Raw genomic sequence first — 27,338 nt, forward strand, 5'->3', positions numbered from 1 at the left:
CTTCCATTCACAGGGAACTGTTAAGAGGAGACAAGAAGAAGACCACTTCCAGTTTCCAGACATGGCTGATGGGGGCTACCCTAATAAAATTAAGAGGCCTTGCCTTGAAGATGTCACCCTTGCTATGGGCCCAGGCGCTCATCCTAGTACTGCCTGTGCAGAACTGCAGGTCCCTCCAATGACAATGAATCCTAGCCCTGCGGCTATGGGAGTGGCTGGCCAGTCGTTACTGCTGGAGAATAACCCTATGAATGGCAACATCATGGGCTCACCATTTGTGGTACCACAGACTACAGAAGTGGGACTGAAAGGGCCCGCTGTTCCTTACTATGAGAAAATCAACAGCGTGCCGGCTGTAGACCAGGAGCTTCAAGAGCTGCTAGAGGAGCTCACCAAAATTCAAGACCCTTCTCCAAATGAGCTAGATCTTGAGAAGATACTGGGGACGAAGCCAGAAGAGCCACTGGTTTTAGAGCATCCCCAGGCAACCCTAAGCACAACTCCCAAGCCTTCGGTTCAGATGTCACACTTGGAGAGCCTGGCTTCCAGCAAGGAGTTTGCTTCTAGTTGCAGCCAAGTTACTGGCATGTCACTTCAGATCCCGTCCTCCTCCACAGGGATCAGCTATTCGATTCCTTCCACCAGTAAGCAGATAGTGTCACCGAGTTCTTCAATGGCACAGTCCAAGAGCCAGGTCCAGGCCATGCTCCCTGTCGCTCTGCCCCCCTTACCAGTGCCTCAGTGGCATCACGCCCACCAGCTGAAGGCATTGGCAGCCAGCAAGCAGGGGTCTGCTACAAAGCAGCAAGGGCCCACCCCCAGTTGGTCTGGTCTGCCTCCTCCAGGACTCTCTCCACCTTACCGCCCAGTGCCATCACCACACCCACCACCGCTGCCACTGCCACCACCACCCCCCCCATTCAGCCCCCAGAGCCTCATGGTGTCCTGCATGTCGTCCAATACCTTGTCGGGCAGCACTCTCCGAGGCTCTCCCAATGCCTTACTGTCAAGCATGACGTCCAGCAGCAATGCTGCCCTGGGGCCCGCCATGCCCTATGCTCCTGAGAAGCTCCCCAGCCCTGCTCTCACTCAACAGCCACAGTTCGGCCCTCAGAGCTCCATTCTTGCCAACCTCATGTCCTCTACCATCAAAACCCCTCAAGGACACCTGATGTCTGCTCTGCCTGCCAGCAACCCTGGGCCGTCCCCACCCTATCGCCCAGAGAAGCTCTCCAGCCCAGGCTTGCCACAGCAGTCCTTTACCCCACAGTGCTCCCTGATCCGAAGCCTCACTCCCACCAGTAATCTTCTAAGCCAGCAGCAGCAGCAGCAGCAGCAGCAACAGCAACAGCAGCAGCAGCAGCAAGCAAATGCGATCTTTAAGCCCATGAGCAGCAACTCATCCAAAACCCTGAGCATGATCATGCAGCAGGGGATGGCAAGCTCCAGCCCAGGAGCCACGGAGCCATTTACTTTTGGCAACACCAAGCCCTTGTCCCATTTTGTTTCTGAGCCGGGTCCCCAGAAGATGCCCTCCATGCCTGCCACCTCTAGGCAGCCTTCCCTGCTCCACTACCTGCAGCAGCCGACACCAACGCAGGCCTCTTCAGCCACTGCCTCCTCCACAGCCACTGCCACCTTGCAGCTGCAGCAGCAGCAGCAGCAGCAGCAGCCTGACCATTCTTCATTCCTTCTGCAGCAGATGATGCAGCAACCCCAGCGTTTTCAGCGATCAGTGGCCTCAGATTCCATGCCTGCTCTGCCCAGACAGGTAAGACAATCTCATATCTGGCTGTGTTCTTTTCTTTTGGAAATAACAGCTGTGTTTCATGTTGCCAATATCTGGCTCTGGAGGGTAAATCCAGGCTATAGTTCTCTCTGAGACTGGAAAAGACTCTGAAAAAGTCTACTGGAGTCAGCTAATCCTGTGTGGTTAAAAGCACAGTGTTAATCAGGCCAAGGTTATGGTTTCAGTGCCTGTTCAAGTCACCTAACTTCCCTAGAAGGAAAGCTGCACCCACAAGGTGCTCCCGGTGGAAGGAGCCAGGTGGGACAAGTCCGAATACAGAAATGCCTTCCCTGCTCTGGGCCATGTAGAAAGACTAGTGAATCCTTCTTAAGATGTAAGGAAATTGCACTGAAGCATTTAAATCTTATCCCCGCTGGCAGAAGGACGAACACTGAGCCTTCTAGAAATGCCACAGCAAACTTTTGCTGAGCAACCTCAGCATGCCATTTGTCACTGTGCTGGATACTCAGGCAGGTCGTGAAAGGAAAAAGGCAGGTATTTGTAAGGTAGTCACTCTCATCATCTCCATCTTACAAATGAAGAAACTGAGGCTCAGAGAGTTGAAAGACTTGCCCAGAGTCACATAGTTCACAAGGGACAGAGCAGGAACTTGAAGCCAGGTGGTCTCACTCCAGAGCCTGTGCTCTTCTTGAAATTACTTTTGACTTCTCACCCTCCCTCATCTCCTCCAGGCTTTTCAATCATGAAATGCAGCTGATTCCACCTGGGTCGTGTCTATCACAGTTCCCAGTTTTCATTGCTGTGACCCCTGCCTGTATTAGTTATCTGTGGCTGCATAACAAATTACCCCAAGCACCAGCTTCGAACCATATGCATACGTTACCCCCACATCCTGATTTCTGGGTGTTAGGAATCCTGGCATGGTTTAACTGAGTCTTCTGGCTGAGTATCTCCTAAGTCTGCAGTCATCTCAAGGCTCAATGGGGAAAGATCTGCTTCCAAGCCCACTCATGTGGTTGCTGGCAGGAAGCAGTTCCTTGCAGGTTGTTGGACTGAGGCCTCGGCTTCTCATGAGCTATTGGCCAGAGGCCTCCCTCGGTTCCTTGCCACATGGCCTCTTCACAGAGCATCTCACAACATGGCAGCTGGCTTCATCTGAGTGAGCATGAGAGAGTGTGCCAGTGAAGCAGGGTAATGGGGAGAGAGGGAGGAGGGATAGTGCCAGCAAGTCAGAAGTCACAGTCTCTATGACCTAGTCTAGAAAGTAACATCCCACCACTTTTGCTGTATTCTATTCATTAGATGTAAGCCAGAGGAGATCGCATGAGGGTGTAAATACCAGGAGGCAGGGTTCAGTGGGGCCAGGTCACACGTGTGCCTACACAGAATACTCAGTCACCATCTACCATCCCTCCTTCCCATTCCTCTCATCCTTGCCCAAGTTCAGGTCCTCTTGACTCTTTATCTGAACTCATACAGTTGACCCTTAACTGGTCTCTCCCAATAAACCATCCATTGCTCTATGAGTCGTCTTGCTAAAACAGTGACCCGATCATGTTTTACACTTGCTCAGAAGTCCCCAGAGGCCCATAAGCTGGCCCCACCAGCCTCCTGGGCCCTTCAGCATCCATCAGGCCCTGCCTTGCACTTTGTTTCTATTACCCAGAAGTGCCTGCAGCACTTGGCCCACGCTTTCTGGTCTCAGCCTTTACTCTGGCCGTTCCCCGGGCCTGGTCATCCCTTCCCACATTTTCTCTCCTGTCCAACACCTGCAGCTCCTTAGGGCTCAGGCACCATCCCTCCAGGAAGCTTTTCCGTGACTGTCCTCAGTGCTTCCATTTCCCACTGTGCTTCCCTCTTCTGGAGAGTGGCCAAGGAGAGACCTGGCCCAAGGGAAGCACCTGTCAAGGGCTGACCTCTTATTTAAGAGCTCTGTATGAGCACACCTGTGGCAACCCCTAGAGTACAGAGGTTGTGTCTTTTCCATCCAGGTTTCCTGGAGCATACCATGCAGAGTGCTTGACACCAGGGAGCTGGTCGTTTGATAGACCATACGGCAAGCAGAGCTCCCATGGGGGTGGCTGGGGGAGCGGTGTGGAGACAGGCAAAGCACACAGGACACGGCAGGCCACCTGGGGCTCGGGCCCTGGTCTGCAGTTCAGGAGCACTTTGGTTTGATTTTATTATAGGGCTGTTGCCATCTGTTTGCATGGACTTCTGCAGCTAGCTCGGTGAAGCCCCAGCATCAACACGGGAACTCTTTCACTAGCAGGCAAGATCCTCAGCCTGGAGACGTGTCACCATCTAACATTGTGAGCCTTTCTGTTTTGTTTTGTCTTCAATTGGGTACATTTTCGTAGACTGATTGTGTTTTCCCAGAGCTGGATCAGCTGGCTCAGAGGGAGAATTCTTAATGATTGGGGTCATGCAAATCATACCCAACCAATTACCTAGGTGGGGTTGGAGAAAGTGTTCAGGAGAAAGACCGAGCAGTCAAGCTCCCTGGGGCTAGGAGCACAATAAAGGGGGCAAGCGACCTTTGTCAGCAGAGGCAAGAAGCTGGGTCCCCAAATTGGAAATGCTATTGCCACCAAGAGCTGCCTCTCCAGCCCATGCTGGCCTGTGCCCAGGGGCCAGGCCTGGGACCTGATGCTTCACCTGCCTCTTCTCATTTTAATCCTCAGAGGCAGGGACTGTTAACCATTCTCTTGAGAGTTGGGGGGAAAGGCACAGAGAAGTGACCAAAGTTGCCCACAGTCACACAGCAAGTTGGGGCCAGAGCAGACAATCTGGCTACGGAGCCCACACTCATACTCCCATGCATGGAGCACTGCCTCTGGAACCTTCTGTTTCCACTGTCGCCTCTTAACTGTTTCCTCCTCTACGAATCAAGGTGATGATAAGTTGTCTGAAGATTAAGTGTGTTAATACATCCAAAGCACTTTGAACAGGGCCTGGCATAAAGTATGTGCTGACAAGGGATTTGCTGTCATGATGACTCTACCTCCTGACCCTGTGCTCCCAGATCTGTTTCATGGGACTAAGATGTGGTTCTAAAAACCAGTAGCTGTGGCAGGACAGACACAAGCCACGCTCTCTCCAGACCCTGTACCCACCATGAGATTGATAGGAGTTGTGCAGCCTCTGAGCCTTGTGGGCTCCTTTTGCTCTAGGCCCTGCCCCTTCTGGACAACTCCCAGCCTGATGGGAAAGGGGAAAGGGGAAAGGTCCATCCCTGCTTTGCAGACTGGGGATCTCACTTTGCTCTTTCTTGAGCTCTCTGGCACTCTCACTCCGCTCCTCTCCCTAGCACTCTGTTTTCTACCTGGTATTCTTCCAGGCCTCCAAGCTGGGGGAATCTCAACAGTCCTTCTGTTTCTTCTTATGGCCTCTCCCCGTTAACTCTAAGGCCTAAGAACTCAGCCTTGGTCATTCTTCCAGGGGAGAGAAAAAAATAAAGAAAAAAGCGAGTGTTTGAGGCAAGAGCTGGGACCGCTGTAGGACAGATGGTGGCCCCATTGGTGGGGAAGAACATGTTTCTCACTTCCAGCAGGCTAAGCAAACCTCCCAAGTTTTACTGATGGCCAAGCTGAGCCTCAGGAACACTAATTACCTATGATATGGCATTTACTAACCTGTTGCATTTGCCGTGGACGATAATGGTTACCATGGAAAAACTGGACATTCATTTGAATCTGGATCTTCGAGGTTTTGTGCGGGGGGTGGGGGCTTTTTTGGTTTTTGTCTGTTTGTTCATTTCTTTAGAGGCAGGGTCTCACTATATTGCCCAGTCTGGTCTCAAACTCCTGGGCTCAAGTGATCCTCCCACCTCAGCCTCCCAAAGCACTGGGATTACAGGCAGGAACCACCGCACCTGGTCTAGATCTCAGTTTTCTAAAGGAGTTATTTTTAAATGTGAGATGAGACACAAACGCCTGAGTAAGCTGAAAAGCCAAATCCAGCCTTCTATATAGGAGCTCATTTTTATGTACAGACCAGCATCTCTCCATTTGGAGGATTTTGCTTTACCAGTTGAGTGAACTATTCAATTTCAATGCACCATTCATGTCCACATAAGGTAAAAGGCAAATGCCACATGACTTTGGGGCAGCTGTTTAGCATGGGAGGTTGAGCAAGCAAGGGCACTGGAGGCAGACAGAACTGAGGCTCAAGTCTGGCTACAGATGCTGACTGATTCAGGTCCCATGAGCAATGTTACTCAACTCCTGAGCCTCAGCTGAAAATGTGGAAAGGAATAGTCCCCTTCACATAGGGCATTGGGAAGGCAAAGGAGATGCTAACCTGAAACTGCTTAGAACGGTGCCCAGCACACACTACAGGCTCAGCCAGGGCTAGGGCAGCCTTGTGGGCTTGGACCTGAAACCTCCGGGGCCTGATGAATTTCCAAATTCAGAACATTTGGGACTTTGGGAAGGTAATGTGGTGCAAATACCAAATGTCACACAACCCTCCAGTGTAATCTGAAGCAGTATTTCATTACTTTTGCAGAGAAATATGAATATTTAAGGAAGTCCAGAGTCAACTTTTGCCCCCACATAAAATTTGGCACCAAATTTACAAAACTAAAATTGGCTTTCAGAGCTTCTTGGACTTGAAATTACAGATAAGGGATGTGGACCTGGAATTATTAAGGGAGGGATCTTTAACTCTTTATGGAGTTGCAACACCCAGAACCGGGTTGTCAGATTTTAATGACCCCAAATTGCGTCACTGAATTCTCCACCCTCCCTCCAGGCTGGGTGATATTTCTTGATGTTTAATCAGACTGAGGCAAAATGAATTTTGTTTGCATCATCTGATGTCCCTTCTCCCTGAAGATTACTGGAGATACCTTGGTGTGTTGCAAAAATCGGGGTTAGGACTTACTTCAGTTTCACTATTCATGACTGCAGAACAGATCTTACATTTACTCAAAGACAAAAACAAGTCTGTCAAGGAGATGGGAGTTGAACTGTAGAAGACTGGGGATAGCAAGAGGCAGCCTCTGGCCAGAGTGCCCTCAGTGCACGTGCATTTGAGCCCCACTCAGATCTGCAGAGCTGGGAGTGTGGTTTCATGGGGAGGAGGGATGTGGATGGAGGCCAGTTGGAATAAGAACAAAAAAAAGCCTGGAATCTGATCCTTGAGGCAGGCTGTGCAGCACAGGGGGAAGAGGGCAGCTGTGGAGAAATAGACCAAGGAGGCACATGATGTTGTTTTGACAAATATGGAGAGGGTAGAGAAGGGGGAATCAAACCTGCCTTAGAGAAGGCTGGATTAAGCCCCTACTGGGTCTGATATGCTTTCTACCTTAAGGATAAGCTTTAGCTTAGGCAGTCGTGAGCACCAGGCAATTGCAGAGGCAGTGAACTCGCCATCCTCCCTTTCTGAGGGGTTGGGCCTATGAAGAGGATCTGGGCAGCTCCCTCTAAAGTGGGGCCTTGGGGAAGCCCCCACTATCTCCACCTGTGGCTTCTCTCACCCCTGGTAGACTGAACCCTCCGAAGTGCAGTACTTCCAGCACCCAGGGCCTGAAGCTAGACGGCACAGGGCGGGGGACACAGGGGCCTTACCCTGGGGCCTTGGCAGGGGACAGGCCCTGGGGCTGGGCTCAAGGCCAAGTTCAAGAAAGCTCAGACTTTGGATCACTTGGGTCCAAATCCCAGTTCTGCCACCTTTTCCATAGGGCAAGCGATTTACCCTCTCCAGGCTTCTGTCTGTAAAATGGAGATACTAGTATACCTATCTCATGGGGCTGCTGTGAGGATTAAATGAGATGAGGTAACAGCGCTTGGCGTAGGGCCTGGTACACAATTATGCTCCATTGATATTAGCTGTCACTCTCAGGAAAGTTCCCGAAACTCAGAACACCTGTAACCCAATGGAATGAATTTAGTCAGCCTCGGCTCAGCATCCAGGCTCCTCTCTGACCCCCGGGGGTGGACAGTGACTTGGAGAGAAAGAGCAGGGGAGAGTTCAGTCCCTCTGGGGCTGCGTGCTCACGGACGGCTCCAGAGTAGGGGCGTTAAGGAAGACATTTGCCAGGTGGCTGAGGAGCAGCCAAGGCAGCAGACGCAGGTTGGTGACTCCAGAAGGAAGTAGAGCCGCCAAACCAGGCTGTGGTTTCCTGAGTGCCCCTGACCGTGGGTAGGGGAGAGTGTTGTCTTCTCTTTCCTCTAAGCACAGCCAGCTGAACTTCTAGGAGTTATGTGGATGCTGAGTAACAAATGCAACCACATGACGACTTTAGGTGGACAGAGAGGAGGGGGAAGGAGGAGCTAAGTTCCACCTGCAGCCAGCGTGGATCTGACCCCAGCTGCTTGCAGCAGGCTCAGGGGTGCCTGACATTTCAAGACTCAGGCAGAGGGCTTACTGATACACAGTGACAATGAACAGGGTGGAAAGCGTGTACATGAGTGACCAGGAAGGAAAGCTGGTCCTGCATAGTCACGGCGCACAGAGCACGCATCCTGAGGGGATACCTCCCCTCTCTCCTCTCGTTTCCATCCTTCTTCTCCACCACTGACTCTCACTCCCAAAGCCTCCAAAAAGAATCTTTGCAGAAAGCCAAGATTCCTTTTGGTTTGAGCTTCCAAGGCTACACTAGCCCATTCAGTAGGGCATAACCTTTAATTACTGCTGTCTCAATTAGCTCTGCAAATTAAATTCTTTATATTTGAACCATGACTTTTCATTGAAAACAAAAAGAAACAAACCAGGTTAGTGAGGCCAAGAGAATTTCCTATTCTGATCAAAGTTACATCTGCTCCATTTACAACTAGAGTCAGGAGAGGCAGAGACAGCAAGTGAGCCTTTTCCTAGTCTCAGAATCACTCATTAACATTTTCAAAAAGTAATTATTATATTACTAAAATACATGACCTCCACCCCAAAATCAGATCCACCACATATTTTCAAGGAAGGGCCTGTCACCTTGGACTTACAGGTCTTCTCCCTCACTTCCCTGCATTCCTCTCTCGTTTTGAGAGTAAGGCTTGGGGGAGAGCAATACTGCTGTCTGTGTTCCCAGAGAAATTTTGTCTTTTACTAATTCTGGCGAGAAACATCACAGATTTTATTTCAAAGGTTAGTCCTGCTAAAACGCAACAACAGAAGCCTCTAGAGGAAGCTCTGTGTTGTCCACCAGTCAAATGATAAGTAAGGAAGGGCCTCCACTTGCCAGATAAAGGATTGGGGACCAGGCAGATTTCAAAGAGCCTGTGGGTCAGAGCCGGGGCCCGCCCTGTGCATATTCTCTGGCAGACAAGGAAATGTTTTCCTGAATGAGCATTCTTATTTTGTATTTAAACATGACGGTACCTACAAGCTTAGTTTTACCATTCTTTCTAAATTAAGCTGCAAAGAGCTGTTTGGTTTCGGGGAACTTTTTCTTAGCTGCTTTGTGTGGAACTGTGATTAGACACCATGTAACATGCATTTTGAAAATTCGGGGACCGATATCTCATTGTTGAAAATGTTTGTTTTAACCACTCTAAATTGCCAGGAAATGAAACCACATGGGCTGTTGAATTTGGGAAACACAGGCTTAGAACTTGGTATTAATCTTACCAAGAATCAAAAAAAAAATTTTTTTTCAGTTTCTTTTTCAGTTTCTAAGAGCCATTAGTGATCCTCCACCTCAAAGCTATTTTTCTTTTTCAAAAAGCGGAAATTTAAAATGAGCTGCTTGTTAAATGCTAACCTTTTAAATGTCAACATTTTTTTTCTATTAAAAGTTAAAGAATAAGTGAGACGACACTTTCAAATGAAGGCGACTTTACATTGTTCCCCTGGAGGAATGAGCCATCAGTTAGTGTGGTCAACCCCAAAACTTAGGGGGATGCACAAAGCCGCCTACTTAAGATGCATCGGTAATTGAGATCAATAGATACAATTTTTTCATTGCTTAGTAACTGGCTTATGAAAGCTGAAGAGGCAATCATTTTCAGAAACCTCCTGTCAAGTTTTTTGTTTTGTTTTTTATTTGTTTTGTCTTAACATATCTGAAGAGAAACAAGGAAACTTGCTGAAGTTGGGATACCCAAAATGAGCCCTTTTAAAAATGAAGTGTACAAATTATTTTATGCTAAGTTCATTAAGACAACCTACTTATTTGTCACTGCAAAGCAAGGCAAGGAATCTCATTGCGCTTTTCAAAGAACGTAAGAGGACAGAAATAAATCATTGCGTCGTGCTGCTTTAAGCTGTATCTCCTTGGGAATACCTACAAACCCAAAACACAGAACACCATATGGAGCGAGCAGTCCAGTTTTGCGCACACAACAAACATGAAAGAGAAGTGCTGTCGCTCTACTACTACTATGTCCCCAGGTGAAAAGTTCGCAAAATGTAAACAAGATCTAGAGCAGATGAAACTCACAGTAGACTTGCTCCATTCAGCTGTGGCCCTAACACCTACAGCCAGCACTGTCACTGAGCGCAGGAGTAGATGGTGCAGAGCGACAAGGGGAATCAAAGACATGACCCTTCCATCCAGGTGAGCAAACGATGAGTACTCGGAGGGCTGGACTGCACCCTCCCCTCCCCACCCTGTGCCTTCCCCAGCTTCTGACTCTCAGATCCACTCATGGTCCCGTATCGTGGATTTATGGAATCCTTTCCCGAGTCTATTTGTACTTTTAGCCTGTTCTGTCCCTTAGGGATTGACAAATCCCACGATCTGGGCCTGCCCTGTAAAACAACTATGTGGGGCCTGACCTGGCTGCTTTTTAGCTTGAAGGGGATAGCAGAGGGCAGAATGCTGGTTACATTTAAAGCACCCTGCTCCCAGATCCAAAAGAAAGTTTCTGCTTTTTCCTAAGGAGTTGAAACAGTCTGGGATTTTATCTGATCTTGTTATTTTGCCTACAATGACAAACACTGCTTTTGTTTGTTTTATCATGTTGTGTTTCTTGCTAGATGAGTGTTTATCATGCCGGCTGCACCCATCCAAAGCAGTAAGGTTGTTGAAAGCCAAAAGCAGCAGAAAGGCCCAAAGAGATCACCCCACCTCACCTCTGCTCACCTCTGCAGGTGTCTTCAGACAGCTGACTCTTAACTCTCATCTCAGCAACAGCTTCTAAGATAGAGAGTGGAATAAAGAGTCAGCATTCATCCATTTCTTCGATGTTTTCTCCTTTACCCCATGTGAACCAAGTTTCTTGGTAACGTGCAGCTAGGACTCACACAGACGAAAAGCACAGAGCCACAGGCCTTGGCTGGGTTATTGGAGCTAGGTGCACAGGAAAAATAAAAGTGGGTGCTCCAGGACATTATATATATAGTCCTGGGCTAAAGGTGGCCTTCAGAGCCTGAAAGATGGATAGCTCTACTTCACCAGAAATTATCCCACCTCTTGCTTTGCTTGTGGGAGCTTTCAATTTGCAGCTAAAGGCTCAGGTTCTGGCCAGCTTTTTCCCCTGTAGCACGCTACCAAATCCAGCCATCTTCCAGTTTTGAGCAAGGGAGGTGAGCGTAGCTGTTGAGACACAGATTCTTCTGCAGGCCCATGTCGGGATGGCCCATGAAGAGAATTTGCCAAAGCCAGCTGGCTCAGCAGACCAACAGATGAAGGTGGACTCCTCATTTGCAATTGTGATTAATGATCATTTATTTCCATGTGACAAAGCTTTGAACGATGTGGGAGGCCCTCACCCATCCCTGAGTGGGAATAACTGGGAATGATTCCATGACCCTTTCCCTTTATCTGGCAATCCTTTCAAAGATGAGCTCTGGAAAATGTGAACAGACAATGCACTCCACTACAGCTTTCTAGTTTCACATCTTCAAACACCAAAATTTTGACACCCATTGGGATGGTTATTGTAAACACATACACACAGAGAGAGAAAATAACGAGTGATGGTGAGGATGTGGAGAAATTGGAACCCTTGTGCATTGTTGGTGGGAATGTGAAATAGTGCAGCCACTGTGGAAAAAAGTATGGCAGTTCCTCAAAAAATTACACATAGAAATACCATATGATCCAGTGATTCCACTTCTGGGTATATGCCTAAAAGAATTGAAAGCAAGGCTGGACACAGTGGCTCACACCTGTAATCGCAGCACTTTGAGAAGCTGAGGTGGGAAGATCGCTTGAGGCCAGGAGTTCAATGCCAGCCTGGGCAACATAGTGAGATCCCACCTCTACAAAAAATTACAAAAATTAACCAGGCATGGTGGCTCATGACTGCAGTTTCAGCTACTCCAGAGGCTGAGGTGGGAGGATTGCTTGAGACCAAGAGGTCGAAGATGCAGTGAGCTGTTATCACTGCCCTGCACTCCAGCCTGGGTGACATAGTGAGACCCCATCTCAAAAAATAAAAAAATAAAAATAAAAATAAAGAAAGAAAGAGAGATAGAGAGAGAAAGAAAGAGAAAGAAAGAAAAAGAAAGAGAGAAAGAAGAAAGAAAGAGAGAGAGACAGAGACAGAGAAAGAAAGAAAGAAAAAGAAAGAAAGAAAGAAAGAATTGAAAGCAGGGGCTCAACCAGTTGTCTGTTCATAGAAGTTTTGTTCACAATAGTCAAAAGAGAGAAACAACCCAAATGTCCATCAGCTGGTAAATAAATTTAAAAAATGCAGCATGCCCATACAATAGAATATTATTCAGCCTTAAAAAGGAAGGAAATTCTGACATGTGCTATAACATGGGTGATCCTTGAAGGCATTAAGCTACGTGAAATAAGCCAGCCACCAAAGGACAAATATTGTATCATTCCACTCATGTGAGGTCCCTAGAGTAGTCCAATTCATGGAGAAAGGCAAATAGAACTGTGAGTGACAGGAGCTAGGGGAGGGAGGAAATTAGGAATGCATGTTTAATGGGGACAGAGTTTCAGTACAGGAAAATTAAAAATTTCTGGAGATGGATGGTGGAGATAATTGCACAACACTGTGAGTGTACTTAATGCCACTGAATTGCACACTTAAAAATTGTTAAAATGGTACATTTTATACATATTTTTACCACAATGAAAAAGTAAAGGCTGCAGTTTTAAAACACTTGCTAGTCCTCTCCTAATCAAAAGCAGTCTTTTCTTTTGCAATAATATTAGTGTACAATCTAAAAGAAGCAGCAAGCTGAACTGCTCATTTTCCATCCCTGGTAAGAGCAGTATTTACTGCACATCCACTCATCATGTTGTATGGGCCATCTGGGTTTTTTGTATGTCTTACTGAGGTGCATGTTTGTTAAATGCACAGGCATAACCAGAAATAACTTTCCTGGAAAATTGAGCATAATGGCTGTCCCTCTCTTGACATTTTGGAGAAATGATAATACGTAGGTGGGGGAAACAAAGAAGTGACTGTAAACAAGAATGGACATTATCTCTGCTTCTGAATGGGATAAGAAACCCACTTGCTTCATTAGTTCTCTGGTATATCTGCAAGTCTGGAAACACCGGGATGACTCACAGTTTGCTGAGTAATACAGGAGCCAACAGAATGATGCTAGTGACTCGCCATCTCTGACTGGCTTTCTGTGCAAACTGTCCCTCTAGAGCAAGTGCTAGGCCTTGGAATAGAGTTCTGAAAAAGATTACGGTTCTCGACTACAGGGAGAGCCAGCTCCTAAGGCCTTGACACTGGTACACAAAGTAGGACACCTCTGACCAATGCCAAAATGTCTTTTAGAAAGTTCACACCTGGTCATTGTGTCCCTGCTCATGCTCCAGCTCACAAGATCTCTGGTTTCTGCCTTTCAGGGTGTGGTGATGTCCACTTCTTCATCAGAGTTCTTTGTGACTTGTCTGCTTCTCCACTTGGTAGTAAACTCCTCAGGCATAGGAAGACGTCTTCTCTAGCTCTGTAAATGTAAGCTGAATGATCCTTGGAATGAATGAGTAGAACGTAGAGGGGAATGAACCAATGAATGAGCTGTATCTGCTAGCCATTGCAGAATGCTAAGTTTTGGACACTGTTTTGAGCGTTTTAGAGGAAGTATTGATAGACACTCTCAGTCTTCAAGGCTTGGAGGCCGATGAACCCATATTCTTGCACTGGGCAGAAGGGAAAACTTTGCATCTGCATGTAGGGCCCATTTACCCACTCACCGTGATGCATTTCTCTGGTCCAGTTAAGCTTCTTATCCTTCTATGGCACTTGTACAATGTCTGAAAACATGTGATTTCTTCAACTTCCAACAAGTACACAATTTTATACCGCCAGTGGTAATTTGCCCTGGTTGTTCTGTTGTTTCTGCTGTGGTTGTTGTCGTCGTCATTTAATGCAATTTACAAGGACAAAACAAAACTTCTGGCTGCCATTTCACATACCACAGTGACAGCTGCACATGGTAAGAAAAGCCAAAAACAGCTAGTTTCGAAATTCAGGCCACTCATTTTATTACTTTTCCCCGGTTAAGATTCATTCATACCACTTTGGGGTGGTGCTGATATTCCTAACACAAGCCAATCGATTTTGGTCAGTTCTGAGAGCAGTGAGTGGTCTTCACTTACACACAGTGTGTTTGTGACTCTGCTATTTCTTTATGACTAGCACAGTATAAAGTGAACGTTTTTGGAAGGCTGTTAAGCATATGTTCTCCTGGTAGGCTTAAATGTGACTTATAAAAATACTTGATAGTATATGAATAAGCTCCCACTACTGGTTTAAACCAAAAAAAAAAAAAAAGAGGTTTATTTTACTAGTTCATGAGCACAGATTCTACATTCTTTGTGAGAATTATCTTTTTAGGTTTTTGTTTTTATTTGTTCTTATCATTTTGATAGCCATATTAATCATTTCTTTTATTCTTTTGTTTGCTTTGTTGACTTTTAATTTGGAAATGTCTGCTTTGGCAGAATAATTACATCACAAGGAGGCCCTTTCCCCCACCCACCTACCCAGAAAGGTCTCCTGACTCCCTTATGCTCTATGAATTGCCCTAGTTCAAGACTGATACAGATCAAAGAAGCAGAATGGGGTTGAAAAAGCAGCCTCTGGCAATGGCCTTGACCATGTCAATTCCCTGTGCATTCATATAGATCTGGAATCATATAGATCTATTCTGCCCAGCTTGTTCCACAGCAGCTGGTGGGCAGAACCACTCTTCCAAGCCCTGTAGTTATTCTGCACTGCAAGAGGCAAGATTACAACCGAGGACTCATTCATTAATAAAATTGTTTAAGTTGGCTTTCTGAATGACAACGTGGTCTCAGGAACTTAAAAGACTCCACCAAGTCCCTGCTGCAAACAAAAAGTCTGCATTGTGATTTGTCAGAGCTAGATTGACATCCAGTTTAGAGTTTAGAATCCTTCTCCATGCCCCACTTTTGAGACAAATCACAAATCTTGAGGTTCATCAACATTCTAGTACAATATGACCCCCCAAGGTTTAAGAGCCCTTTAGAGATTTGAAGACAACTGTGATGTTCCCACTAACTCTCCCTCCTTCCCCCAATTCTTTGCCCCTATCTTGGCCTCCGGCCTCTGAACTCATCACAGAGCACTGGAGTGAGGGCCTCTGGGTAAGTAAGGCTCTGCTAAACTGATCGAATGCTCCAGGTACATTTGTCCCAGTAGAGAGGAAAGCTCCTCTTTTCCAAACAATCTACTTTATTCCTGCTCCCCTACATCCCACTTGCAAGGGTAGCAGCCACATCCCCCATCTGTCCTGCCCGAGCTCATTGTCCAAGCCAACTCCAACTCAGAACTTTCCCCCAGAGAAGAGGTTCCTGAAGGCTAAGCATTGCTCTGTAACCCTGAACTTGATTTATGTCTATTTCTCACTCTCTCATTATATAAAGTTTTTCAAATAATATTAGACTAGGAATTGAGAAAGAGAATGAGCTCTCACAATTGTTTCTAGAGCCATCACAATCCTACCCAGCAACACCTTTTACGGGCTTTTAATTTTTTTGTTTACAGTTATTACCTTTGAAATCAAATCTTGACTTTCTGGTATGCTCTTGGACTTTTTAAGGGATTTAAAAATTCAGGAGTTTGATGCCAATAATTGCTTTTATGAGCTAGCATTGCTTATTTTCTATAGATGAATCCCATTTTAAATCATCAATTATTTTCTTCACAGAAACCCACAAAGTACATATTCTAGTTTGTATCAGAATTGAATATGACCCAGAAATTCTTAATGTTATTAAGCTAGACTATTGTATCTAAAATGTGTATCACATTCAACTAATGCATATTGAAGATCTTGAGCACCACACTTGAGATCTGAATGAAGAGCCCAGGATTGTGATATTTGATCCATACTGAATGTATTTGCTAGAGTGCATTGTACAGGTGGTTCAGGTGTGTTAGATTTCTCTCTGTAAATGAATTGGTCAGTAGATAAAAGAACATGACTCAAGGCTGAGCAGGGTTCAGCAGGCCCCAAGCTTCATCATTAAAAATGGGGTGTTTTTTAATATGAGGCTGGCTGTGTAAAGCAGACCTCATGAACTCAGGGGTCTGAGAGGCCAGGCCAGATTATCAGTTGGGATGTATTCAGTCCCAATTAGCAGACAGCGCAGTTCACACTGGCTTAAACAATAAAGGGAACATACTGATTCCTGAAAGTTAAAGTCCAGCGGTTGGTTGGACTTCAGGGTTGGTTTGAATCAACGGTTCCTCAGTGTCATCAAAGATGCTGTTTCTTTCTGGCTGTCTACTCTGCCTTCCGTGGCATGAGCCTCATCCTAAGGCTGGCTCCCCCTTGTGGGCACACGATAGCGCCAGCAACTCCAGAGGCTACAAATTTCCTCCTGCCCCATTCAGAGAGCAGGAGAATGGCTTCTAGAATCTCTGTCAGAAGAGCCAGGAAGCTTCTTTCCCGGAAGCCCCCCAAAAATTTCATGCTTTTTAGTCTGAATGGATCCGATGCCTACTAGCCTACTATGCTGCTTCATGTCAGCTCTGTCCCCCACTAGAACCCTGTGTGGAGCCAGGTTCCCGCTAAGCATAGAGGTGGTATGGGCCAAATGAAGCTGCCTAAATGAAAATGGGGAAAGGTGTCAAGAGAAGGAAGACTTAGTGCTGGCAACCAACAGTATTTGTTGCAATCAGTCTCTTGGCCATCCTCATTCATACACACCTTCCTTCCCATGCATACACCTCCCAAAATACCCACTCTTAGGGAAAACCTATTTACCCCTTTCCCAAAGTGATCCAACTCCAATCCGGAAACCCTAGGTGATGGGGTCATCCTCTGAATTTGGTCAGTATATAGCGCTTCATGTTTCAGGGACCACTGGTCACCATGCTCACCTTGGCATAGAAAGTAAGAGTGCAATAAAAAGAAAAAAAATTTCAATTGGGAAAGAGGAAGTTGGAAAACAGCACACGGTGGTCACTGATCCATCATCCATATCACATCCTGCTGGACAGCAGTAGCAAGGCTTGACCAGGGGTCAGGTGGTCCATGCATCTCTGAGACTGAGTTCCCTATTCAGTATAATGAGAGGATTGGATTAAATTAGTGGTTCTCACATTGGAATGTGGCCTGGAGAGCTTGTTAAAATGCAGATTACTGGGTTCCATCCCCAGAGTTTCTGACTCCATAGATACAGGTGGGGCCCTGGAATTTGCATTTGTAATAGATTTCCAGGGGCTGCTGCTGCTGCTAGTACAAGGACACCCCTGCCCCTCCACTTTGAGAACCTCTGATTCAGATTATCCTTATGGGCCCTTCTGATTCTGACATTTAGGACTCAGGGATTTTTCTTAGCTATCTCTTCTGCTCTATACTGACTTATGATGGATTGTTTTATAAATGGGACACACCCAACTCTACTGTGTGAACAACTTAAAAACATATCATGGAGTTCCTGCTTTGGTTTGTAATCTAATTTTCAACAATTGAGGCTGAAAGTGAAGGACACCTTACAGCTTCAGGAAAGTAAATTTTCTGGAATTGAAGAAATTAGAAACAGAAAGATAAAGGCTTTCCCATCCTCCCAACCCCCATCTACTACAGCACAGCGGTCTGTGGGATGATTCCACGTGACTGCAGAAAGCAGCTCTTTTCCCAAGGACATCCTGGATCCTTAGGCCACATTTTGCAAGCATTCTTCCTATGTGACCTGGGTATTCATTGGGTCTTAGAATAGGAGTAGTACTAGGTGAAGCTGTGACATAGATCAAGTTGGTTTGGGAATTTTGCCAACTTTCTTCCCCAGGGCCCCTCACCTGGCCAACATCTATTCATCCTCAGGTCACAGCTTAAACCTCATTTCCTCCAAGGAGCCTCCTCTAACCAATGCCCCACCCCAGCCTAAGTCAGGTTCTCCTGTTATTCGTTCTCTAGTGTCCTACAATGTTCCTTTATAGCACTTACCAGCCTTTATTAAAAATCGTCACTGACGTGCTCCACCATCTGCCTTGTCCATCAATGTTTTCACAACACAGGTCCTGGATCACTGTAAATGCTCACTAAATGTGTGTTGCACAAGTGCTATCAAAGGCAGACTGGGAGCAGATTCCAGTCACAGTATTTTATTACAGTGGTGAACTATCAAGCAATCTATATAACACATCCCACAGTGTATGATTACGCATGCTCCAAAGGAATGAAACACAAGTCTTCAGAAGACACAAACACACAGCTGGAGAGTCCCAGTGTCCCTGGCATCTACAGCCAACTTTTTCATGGCCTTCCCCCTTCTCTCTGGGAAGCTGGTGCCTTCCAGTGCCCAAGGTATCTCTCTAACAGGCACCCTGGGCCTCCCTTCTTCAGACAACAGCCCCTTGAGTCAACGCCCAGCTCCCTCTTCCCTCATGCCCATTTGGGTTGTTGATAGACACTTAGGTGAAGACAATAGAAGACCCTCCAGCTTACAGAATGCCCAACTCAGCAGGGCCTGGAGAGCTAATCTGGGTCAACACCACATTTTTCCCCTGAGAAAATGGGAGTCCAGCAAGGCTGTAAAATGATGAGCTCCAAATAACAGCCTGAGTCTCCTGACTTCTGGCTGCATCTTGAATGTATCTGCAGGCAGCTTCAAATGTGGGACTAAGATATGAACTTATGACACTCTATAGTTTATCACTATTGCTATAATTCTCTGCCACTAAATATAATTTTACCATTAAATCAAACCAAACCAAACACTTAAAATAATTTCTTTAGAGAAGCCAGATTATTTATTACAAATAACGTCTACAAACTGACTAAAAGTATATCCCACATATGTTGAATTTGAAGACTGTGCCTAAGTTTAAGGTAATTGATGGATTCCATTCTCATTAGATATTCACACATCAAAAAAGTTGTCTGCTTTCCCAGGCACAGTGGCAGGTTATGCTTATGCTCATCATTTTTCTTCCCAGAGCTGGCTCTTCCTTTGAAACAGACCCATATAAGCCACCCATTTGCTGGGTCGCAAGCTCTTCATGAAGGAGAGAAAAGTATGGCGGGACACCAGAACCTTCTCTACAGAAACGAGCAGCATGTTTGCTAAGGGCTGCTGGACTTTGGCAGGTAGAGACCATCAGAGGACTCAACTGAATCCCCTTTTATCAGGAACCCTAGGAGAGTAGAGTTGTCAGGAGTTTCCCCATGACTTACGTTGTCTTTTTTAAAACAACCAATTCATGACTGAGGTGAAGAAGGAAAATAACAGAAAAATATATCTAGCCCAAGAAATCTACAGAATAACAACAAAACTCAGGCAGAAATGAACCCACTGATCTGTGAGCCAAGTGAGAGGGGTTGGGGCACTTCTCATGTGGCTCACTGTCTTAGTCAGTTCGGGCTGCTATGACAAAATACCATAGGCTGGGTGGCTTAGAGACAATGGAAATGCATTGTGCATAGTTCTAGGGGCTGGGAACTTGAAGATCAAGACACTGGCAGATTCAGTGTCTGGTGAGAGCTCTCTTCCTGATTAGTAGATGGTGCCTTCTTGCTGCATTCTCATGTGATGGAAGAGTCAAGGTAGCGTCCTTGGGCTTCTTCTTATAAGGGCACTAATCTCATTCAGGAGAGCTCCACCCCATCATCTAATCACCTCCTCAAGGCCTTGCCTCCTAATGACATCATATTGTGGGTTAGATTTCAACATGAATTTGGGGGAACACAAATACTAGGTAGGTGCAAAAGTAATTGCGGTTTTTACCATTAAAAGTAATGGCAAAAACCGCAATTACTTTTGCACCAGCCTAATAGTATACCACAGCTCTCTCTGTGGTTGTTCACTGGGGCAGTGGGGGGTGTGGCAGAGGGGTGAGGGAAAAAGGGTTCCCTTGATGTCTGTGGCAGAAAGAAGAGCTGGTAACCAAGTACTCCTTTTTGTCTGCTTAGATCTGCCAAAAGTCAGGCACCCGTATCGGGTTAGACATTCAAGGAATGTATTGGGGGAAATGCCTGTGAAAGATAAACAGGGAAGAGCAAGAGAAGGTGGGGAGAGACTCAGACCACAATGCAGGTGGTCTGTGACAACTGGGGCCAGAAAGAAGATTGGGTAAGAAGAGTCTCAGACAGTAGCACAGTTCAGGAAAAGTTCAACCAGGCCAATAGAGAGTCCTTGAGCCAAAGTCACCTACTGGAGGAGTCCTGCTCCTCACAGAAATGGGCCTGCATTACCATGCTCACCATGTTCAGTCATTGGCCGGGAGTACAGCCCAGGCCAAGTGCAGCAAAAATGATGGATCTAAGGGGGTGGCTGCTGGAGGCAATTATGCTTCCCATGGCAGGAGATGTCAGCAGCCACTGGTATGGTCACCACATCCTTCCATTGGTAGTTCTGGGTGGGAAGGCAGAGTCCCTGGCAGGCAGTAGACAGCTACAGGAACAGAAACTGGTGGTAGAATTAGACTGACTACTTTGGATAACAAAGCCAAGGCTGGCTTGACTGGCTGATAGCTAGACTATTTCTTTGTTACTTTGTCACTCAGTGTTTAGATTGTTGTTTTTCCCCCTTTCCATTGTTTGTCGAATTCCCAATCTGAACCCAGGTCTAGAAAAATAAAACCCTATGCATTTGGAAGAACCTTAAAATGAATTAGCTTGTAGGCTTTAGTTGCCATCATAAGCATCTAAAGATATTCAGGCCTTGGAGTTGGGGCAGACTGGAGAAACTAAAGCTATTTGAGAAATAAGCAAACTGAATATTTGGCTTCCTAATTATTCCACAAGGAGTCTAAGTTTTGCCTGCCTGATGCCTATGAATCACTATTTCTTAATTTTCTTAGTTTCACAGAATCAGAGGACATGAATACTGAAAGATATTGGAGGTTGTCTAGTTCGACTACATCATTGTAGGGTAACTGTGGCCGTAAAAGGGGAAGGTACACCAATATTCCTTATGAATCAACATGTAAAAATCTTCAACAAAATACTAGCAAACTCAACCCAGCAACATATGTATAAAGGATTATACACCATGACCAAGTGAGATTTATCCCTGGAATACAAGGCTGGTTCAGTCTATGAAAAACAATCAATGTAATACACTATATTAACAGAATAAAGGACAAAAAAATGCATGATCATCTCAATAGATGTAAAAAGGAAAGGGACTTTCTCAAGTTCACACAGCTAATGGCAAAGCTGAGATTAAAACTCAGGTCATCTGACTTGTAGGCCAGAGTTCTTTATACTGGTGAGGGTAGGGGTGGAGGGCTGAACCAGACCTTGCAAGAGTGTCCACTGCACTGAATCCTGTACTGAGGGATTTCTGTTTGCTTTTTCATCCTGTCCTCACAACACCCCCAAGCAGTGGGCTCTGTTGTTATTCCCCCTCCTTTTGCATGAGGAAACTGAGGCTTAGAGAGGTAACACTGGTTGTCTGAGGTCACACAGCTGCCAAGTATATGAGGAGCTAAGCCTAGATTTCAGGTCTCCTGCCTTGTCTCTGATATTTTCCAATGCCCATCACTGCTCTCCTCACTGAATCGTGCCACAGAATTAACCTGGTTCCATTGGTTCTCAGATCACCTACTGCCAAGCACAGTGGATGGGCTTTTCGTTGTAAGTGGATGGGAGCGCCCTCCAAATTCTCTGGAGGAATAGCCTCCTCTTCTGTGCCAGTTTGTGACAATTCTCAGAGCCCCAGCTGTTGACTTCACTGTAATCTGGGCTAAGTGGCCATTTATATACACTAATGACTAGAAGGTCTTTTCAAGGAATGGAGGACCACAAAGAAGCAGGCAGCTCTGGGGAAGCCAGAAGCTGAATGGCTGGGAGGTGGGGCAGGGGCAGGGGACAGTGGGGGTAAGATAAAAACAAGGCTGTTCTTTGCTGCTTGAGAAGCTGGGTAACAAGGTGGCTTGGCTTCTGGCGGAGTCTGGCCCAGTGATAGCTCTTGCCTCCTGATGGGACAAAAAAGGAGAGACAGACATCTCAGAGAATGAGATGGAGAGAGACACAACTGGGCCAGGACCCAGAAAAGAGAGTTACCTTTTTCGTCTCAGACCTGGGCATCCCAGATGGAACTGTGCTGAGGTTCTGGTTAGTCTAGCTTCCTCCAGGTGTGCATCACATGGGTCCTGCTAGGGAGCCTTCCCAGTTGAGATTCAGGAGGTTGCTTTCAAAATGGCCAGCTGCCCAAGATTGCACCTCTGTCACTGTTGAGGACAGTGGGGGTAAACATGCCTGATGTTCTGCCCTGGAAGGGCTCCAGAGCCTTTGGATTGAAGCCACAAAGGAGGCCTGGCATTTGGCTACCATTCCTTCATCTGGTTCACTATCAAGGATCCCTCATCTCACCCATTCTGCTCTCCTGTTCTAATGTGGGCTTCCATAAGCCTCTGTCCCATCTTCCAAAATGCAGTCTGGAGAGCGAGGCACCAAGGCTGCAGGCCATTTGCAGGGCACAGCCCTGGAGGCTAAAGTAGAGGTGCAGTGGCTTTCCTAACACTGGTCTGCATGTTGAACTCAGTAATACACGGTACCCTTTTCAGCAAGAATCAAAGCAAGGTTGAAACAGGCCAGCAACGTATGGAACACTTTCTTCTCTTCCCTTTCGTGAAATTTGCTTCTCATATAGATCTGTTTTCACCAGGAAATGCATCAAAGCCGCATACTCTGCCTTCCATCCTTCTCTTCTCTTCTCTCTTCAGGTCTTTCAGACCAGGGAAAGTGGCTGCCTTTGGGATAGTCACAACAAGGTGCCCTGGACTGAAAATTGAGAGTGATGAGTTCCACTCTGCCCTGGCTTGGGGCAAGGCCCTTTCCTGCCATGAGTCTCAGTGTCCCCACCTACCAAGTGGGGAGTTGGTGTCAGACAATGTTTCTTAGTGGGTGGCATTCCAGAGGTCCACACACAAAGACTAAGTCCCTGCAAAACAGTGCGGATGGATGCTTTCTGTAGGTCTTGCTGAGTCTCATACTCTCTGTCTTTAACTCGCTTGGCAATTCTTGAGGAAACCATTGGGCCTCTTCATCTACAGAGAATGATGACCTGACTAGGTGATCTCTCATTTCTCCTCAAGTTACAAAAGTGTTAGGGTGGTAAGGAGAGGAGGTGGCCCCAGGAAAACCAGATGGGTCAGAAGAAGACAGACGGTAGAGCCTTCGGTGACAGGAGAGCAGAGAATGATGTCCCCCTCCCATAAATGTAGGGAAGGAAGGATACCAGAAAGGTTACCATGAAAGAGAGGAGTAATAGGAAAGCACAGGTCATTTGTAGTTGAAATACATACTTGAGTGTCTGTGCGGACAAAATCTGGGGTAGGAAGGCAGGCTTCAAATCCTGAACCTCGGAAGGGTCGGCATTCCTGACAAGAGCTCAGAGAGCCAACACCAGACAAACTCTAAGTCCCAGGAAGAGAGTGTGCTGAGCTAGGTACTTGCAGCCTTGAACCCACCCTAATCCCCTCTGCCTGGAGCAGGTCCAGAAGGAGCGCGGTTTGCTGCAGAAAAGACAAGTCAGTTAGACCAAAATTCCAAAGCAACTTTTTAAGCCTATAAATGATGATGATTTTATATAAACTTGAGTTGTTCCTTCAACATAGCACCATATTTTCTACTTATATGATTCTGGTTTTCTCTAAAGGAAATCTTTTTTTGGAATCCACACCATACGTACGGAAGAGTATATAAAACATATAATAATAAAACCAACAGTCATGTACCCACCAACCAGGTTCAGAAATAGAACATTCAGAATGTTTTAGAAGCCCCTTGTGTGCCCCTCCCTCTTCCCAGAGATAACAACTATCCTGGCTTCCAAGAGCCAACCCTAGAAATAGACCCTAGGCTCTGGCAAGCTTTGTGCTCATCCTAGTGAGATCATGCACGTCACCAATCTCTTTAGGTAGTATTCTGTGCAGATTTCCACAGATGGCTCATCTATTTTGTGTTGATCCTTATTAGTTTCAATTTTGTCTTTTTAAAGTATTTTATGACTTTCTGATTATAAGAGTAATATGTGCTTTTTGTAGTAAACTTGGAAAATGCAGAAAAGTGGAGAGAAAACACAAACCTCATGGCATAATACAATATATAAACATTTAATATATAAATAATCCAGAAGCAACTACTGTGTGAACATGTTGGAGTGCAGTATTTCAGTCATTTTTTTTCTATGTAGAAATATATGTTTCACATTACTGGTATCAAGTTGTGTATATAACTTTTCCCTTTATTGTGGAACATAACATTGATGCAGAAAAGTGTGCAAGGCCTATATGTACAGTTTAATAAAGAAGTAAAAAATGGGCCGGGCACGGTGGCTCAAGCCTGTAATCCCAGCACTTTGGGAGGCCAAGGCGGGCGGATCAAGAGGTCAGGAGTTCGAGACCAGCCTGGCCGAGATGGTGAAACCCCGTCTCTACTAAAAATACAAAAATTAGCTGGGCGTGGTGGTGCCTGCCGGTAATCCCAGCTACTGGGGAGGCTGAGGCAGGAGAATGGCTTGAACCCAGGAGGCGGAGGTTGCAGTGAGCCGAGATCATACCACTGCACTCCAGCCTGGGAGACAGAGCAAGACTCCGTCTCAAAAACAAACAAACAAAAAGAAGTAAAAAATTAAAACCTGCTGTCAACACTAATCAGCTCAAGAAATAGAATATTGACAGCCCCCAAGTAGATCCCCATGTGACCTTCCTGATCCAAGATAATTATTCTGCTTTTCTACATAGCTTCATCACTTATTAATAGACTTAAACTTGTAATTGCTTCATTTTCAAAACCTTAGTGGCGGGGCCGGGTACGGTGGCTTACACCTGTAATCGCAGCACTTTGGGAGGCTGAAGCAGGAAGATCGCTTGCTCCCAGAGTTTGAGACCGACCTGGGCAGCATGGGGAAACCCTGTCTCTACTAAAAATACAAAAATTAGCTGGGAGTGGTGGTACATGCCTGTAGTCCCAGCTACCTGGGAAGCTGAGGTGGGAGGATCACCTGAGCCCGCCAGGGAGGTGGAGGTTTCAGTGAGCCGTGATTGCGCTACTGCACTCCAGCCTGGGTGACCAGAGTGAGACCCTGCCTCAATACAAAACAAAAAAAAAAAAACAAACAAAAAAACAAAAACCTTGGCCGGGTGCGGTGGCTCACACCTGTAATCCCAGCACTTTGGGAGGCCAAGGTAGGCAGATCACCTGAGGTCAGGAGTTCGAGACCAGCTTGGCCAACATGGAGAAATCCCGTCTCTACTAAAAATACAAAAATTAGCCGGGCGTGGTGGCATGTGCCTGTAATCCTAGCTACTCAGGAGGCTGAGGCAGGAGAATCGCTTCAACCTAGGAGGCGAAAGTTGTGGTGAGCTGAGATCGTGCCACTACACTCCAGCCTGGGCGACAGAGTGAGATTCCGTCTCAAAACAAACAAACAAACAACAACAAAAAAAAACCTTAGTGGAAAACACAATCTAAGCATTTAAGGGAAGAGTCCCAGGCCATTAGTAGATGAAGGCTTTCAGAAGAAGAGAGGCTGACCTGTCCCGGTCATTATCTGCCTTCAGCTTCCCGGGAATGTGTAGAGCCCACCACCAACAGGACACTAGCAGAGTTGTGGACATGGTATTGGATATGCAGAAGAAATATGGCCAAAGAGATTGGACTGCCCTCTGTGTTTTGCTTTCAAGCTCACCACAGCCTGCCTCCAGTACCTCCAGTTCCCAGGTGTAGGGCAACACAGAACATACCTGTGGGGTGAAGTGAGTGGCCTCTGCTGATCTGGCCAGCAGGACCAGGAAAGCAGAGCAGGAAATTCACCAGACAAAGGGTCAAGCCAGACCTCTTCCAGGGTGGGGCACAGGCAGATGCCTGGGGACACAGAGTCAGAGAGGGAATTCAGGGATCTGCCTGCTCCTTAACCAGCTTCCAGCCCAACCCCATTGTGCTGGCCATGTCCCCCCATTCCACTTTACCTCCCAGATCTGGGAACATCTAGAGCTCCTCTTCCTGAGCCTGGGGAAGATTCTGCCATATAGACCACGATCCTTTCCAGTTTTCTCCTCTGCTGTATTTTCATTCAGCTTCCTTGGTGCTGTGTAGTCAGTTAATCCTGGTCTATCTACATTTTAGTTTCATAAATTATGATGCTGTTATCTCCTCTCCTATTCTCTCTATCCTGGTGGGATTTTGTCTTTAAAAACAAAACAAAACATAAACTCTTACTGTAGTTTTAATGAGGCTCTGGGAGGGAGAGAATTTAGATGCGTGCGTTAAATCTGCTGTCTAATTCCGGAAGTCTCCAAAGGAAATCCTGCCACTCCCTTCTTCGGTTGCCCGAACGTGACGGTTAGTTGGATGGCTCCCTTGGAAGCCCAAGACCTATCAGCAGTGCTTACTGTACCCATCAAGGAGATACTGAGAGAATTTGAGGCTGGGAAGGGAGGTGGGGGTTGGGGTGAGGGTTATGTTTTGAATATTGCTTCATATTGAAGCATTTGTAGTATTTGCGGTTAAGAGCCTGGATTTTCATGTAAGTCAACCCCAGGTTCAGCTTCCAGCTCTGCCAGTTACATATGGTGTGACTTTGAGCAAGCTACTTTGCTTTTCTGAACCTTATTTTCCCCACCTATTAAGTGGGGATCATAATGGTACCCATCTTTCAGACTTGCCATGGGTATTGAATGTTTCACTTAGTAAACATTTATAGTGTTTCACTCAGTGCCTGGCACATTGTATGTGTTCAATACATGGTAGCTATTGTCATCATCATTATCATCATCATCATGAGAAAATAGAAACCTTCCAGAAACTGTCAGGGCAAGGATTGCCACAGGCCTTTGTTGGCTACTAAAACTCTAGACTCTGGAGAGCCTTGATGCCCTTCCCCTTTTACCCAGTCCCTGATGCTCCCCCAAGTAGCATGATGCCCAGTGGCCCACCAACCTCATTACCCAGCGTTGCTGACAACAGGCACAGCCTTGGTCACTATGAAAGTGCCCCACAGCCTCAACCTCAGAAGTGGGAAGTGTACTGCAGATTCACTCTATGCCAAGCACTATGGGATATCCACAGGAATGTGCCACAGTGAGGTAACTGCCCAGGGGATAGTAATTCCTTCATTTCTTTATACATTATGGGTTCTACCTTTTTTTGTTATTGGGTTATTTTTCCCCTTGTCAAAGTAGCAATTTATCAGTTGAACTTAATTCTGTAATTAAATTTCAAATCTGAGAATTTACATGATGAAGTGAATTTGATTTTGGACCCAGTCAATTTCAGTCAGCCCTAAACACTTATATTTTGAAAT

At 46.2% G+C, this 27,338-nt stretch overlaps 1 protein-coding gene across 15 annotated transcripts in view; it reads left to right on the forward strand.

The window, feature by feature from the left end:
• The window catches only part of MAMLD1 (mastermind like domain containing 1), a 140,556-nt gene that overhangs the window by 100,254 nt on the left and 12,964 nt on the right, over positions 1-27,338 (forward strand). For 13 of the 15 annotated variants that reach the window (XM_054471579.2, XM_054471578.2, XM_054471584.2 and 10 more), the window contains 2 exons: positions 14-1,771; positions 3,940-4,062. In XM_054471579.2, coding sequence (XP_054327554.1) covers positions 14-1,771; positions 3,940-4,062 — 1,881 coding nt within the window. The remainder of the gene's footprint in view (positions 1-13; positions 1,772-3,939; positions 4,063-27,338) is intronic. The other 2 variants (XM_063660694.1, XM_063660695.1) reach the window with 1 other exon arrangement.

This window comes from Pongo pygmaeus, chromosome X (assembly GCF_028885625.2).
Source record: "Pongo pygmaeus isolate AG05252 chromosome X, NHGRI_mPonPyg2-v2.0_pri, whole genome shotgun sequence".
In the NCBI taxonomy this organism is placed as follows: Eukaryota; Metazoa; Chordata; class Mammalia; order Primates; family Hominidae; genus Pongo; species Pongo pygmaeus.